The sequence below is a fragment of the Antrostomus carolinensis genome, unplaced genomic scaffold, assembly GCF_000700745.2.
Source record: "Antrostomus carolinensis isolate BGI_N321 unplaced genomic scaffold, ASM70074v2 scaffold45205, whole genome shotgun sequence".
NCBI classification, from domain to species: Eukaryota; Metazoa; Chordata; class Aves; order Caprimulgiformes; family Caprimulgidae; genus Antrostomus; species Antrostomus carolinensis.
The window spans coordinates 30,765-32,095 of record NW_010319348.1 but is presented as its reverse complement, the minus strand read 5'-3'; the positions used below and the strand labels follow the sequence as shown (position 1 = coordinate 32,095).

The 1,331-nt window shown below is 37.7% G+C and overlaps 1 protein-coding gene across 1 annotated transcript in view; it reads right to left on the bottom strand.

Moving 5' to 3' along the window:
• Window positions 1–1,040: 1,040 nt before the first annotated feature.
• Window positions 1,041–1,331, bottom strand: part of BFSP2 (beaded filament structural protein 2) — a 19,459-nt gene continuing 19,168 nt past the window's right edge. Inside the window, exon 8 of the mRNA XM_010169210.1 lies at window positions 1,041–1,283. Within this exon, the coding sequence (XP_010167512.1) occupies window positions 1,280–1,283 (4 nt within the window). The 3' untranslated portion in view covers window positions 1,041–1,279. The remainder of the gene's footprint in view (window positions 1,284–1,331) is intronic.

The window sequence follows — 1,331 nt, the reverse complement described above, 5'->3', positions numbered from 1 at the left end:
TGTTAGCTAATGTTTCAATTAAAGATCCAAATATCTACAGACTACATCTGATATATGCTGTATGCCATTATGTTCTCTAATATAAACCGTTTCTCAGTAGCCTTTGCGTTCACTTAATGAACTGCGTTGTCACCCTGCGTAACTGTCGACATTGGAAAGTCCTAATCCAACAAACACATATATGGTTGGCTTCATTCCTGTGCAGGGACTTGTGAGGGAAAGCCAACCATCTACCTAAGATTTTGTGTGATAGGGCCAAGGTTTATTATGTTTCCCTGACAATGCAGGATCCATCTTGGCATGTTATATGACCATACTGCAAATGCAATACAATGAGGATATCAATATTTAAAATATAAAAGAAAGTCAGAAGTGAAAGATGGCAAATCTTTTTCATCATGATACCATCAAAAGAAGAGATTAGATAACTACCTAGGGTCACCCACATGTTGATGCTTTGTGGGTGCCTGCTCAAAAATTTGGCCAACCTGCCTTCAGGGATGTTGATATCAAGAAAGAGCCAAGTATATAAAAAACAAATATCAAAATATATCAATGTATCAGAAAGTATCTCCCTTGCACAAACTGACACCCTGTCTAGGACTCTCATATTCAGAAAAAGGATGTGGGCTGGACTGTGGACAGAACTGCTGTTGCCCTCCTGCACGTTCAACTTTTCCAGAAGTATAGAGTAAAAATGTGTTTATTAAGTACTGCTGGGATGCTTGCATTAGTGCTTATGCTGGTTTACGTATTGGAAAGTTAATCACATCAGTGTTAATAGCACACTTTAACTGCTTCAGCATTATTTGAATTAGATTTCACACTAGTTAAGCTGATGGTCTTGAGACACAACAGAGCGCTCACCATTTCCACGTGGATGCTGTGTGCATAGTGGACAGGTAGTTCAGTCTGGATAGATTTGTACTATAAAAAGAAAGAGTTTACTTGCTGGAAAGTGGAGGACCCGTGTTCTTAATCCAGCCCACTTCAGCTATGATGAAAAATACTGGAAGGAAAAAAAAGTCAAACAAACCCCCTGATATTCTTTATTTTTATTATAATTTTAACAACATGATTAAATTGAAATCTGTAAGCAAAGCAATTACATGAGGAGGGTCTAATAAAGTTGTTCAAGCTACAACCTACTTTGATTGTTGAATCAAACTGAATAAAGCAGGCTGCTTTGATGGGTTTTTAGCTTCCACGAACATAGTTGGCAGGGACATCTTCTTTTGCTTTAATGGCAGTGGTCTTCTGTGGGCTGGGAGTTTCAGAATCAGCTGAAAGTAAGTAAATAAATAAATAAAATTGGTCACTACAACAAATAG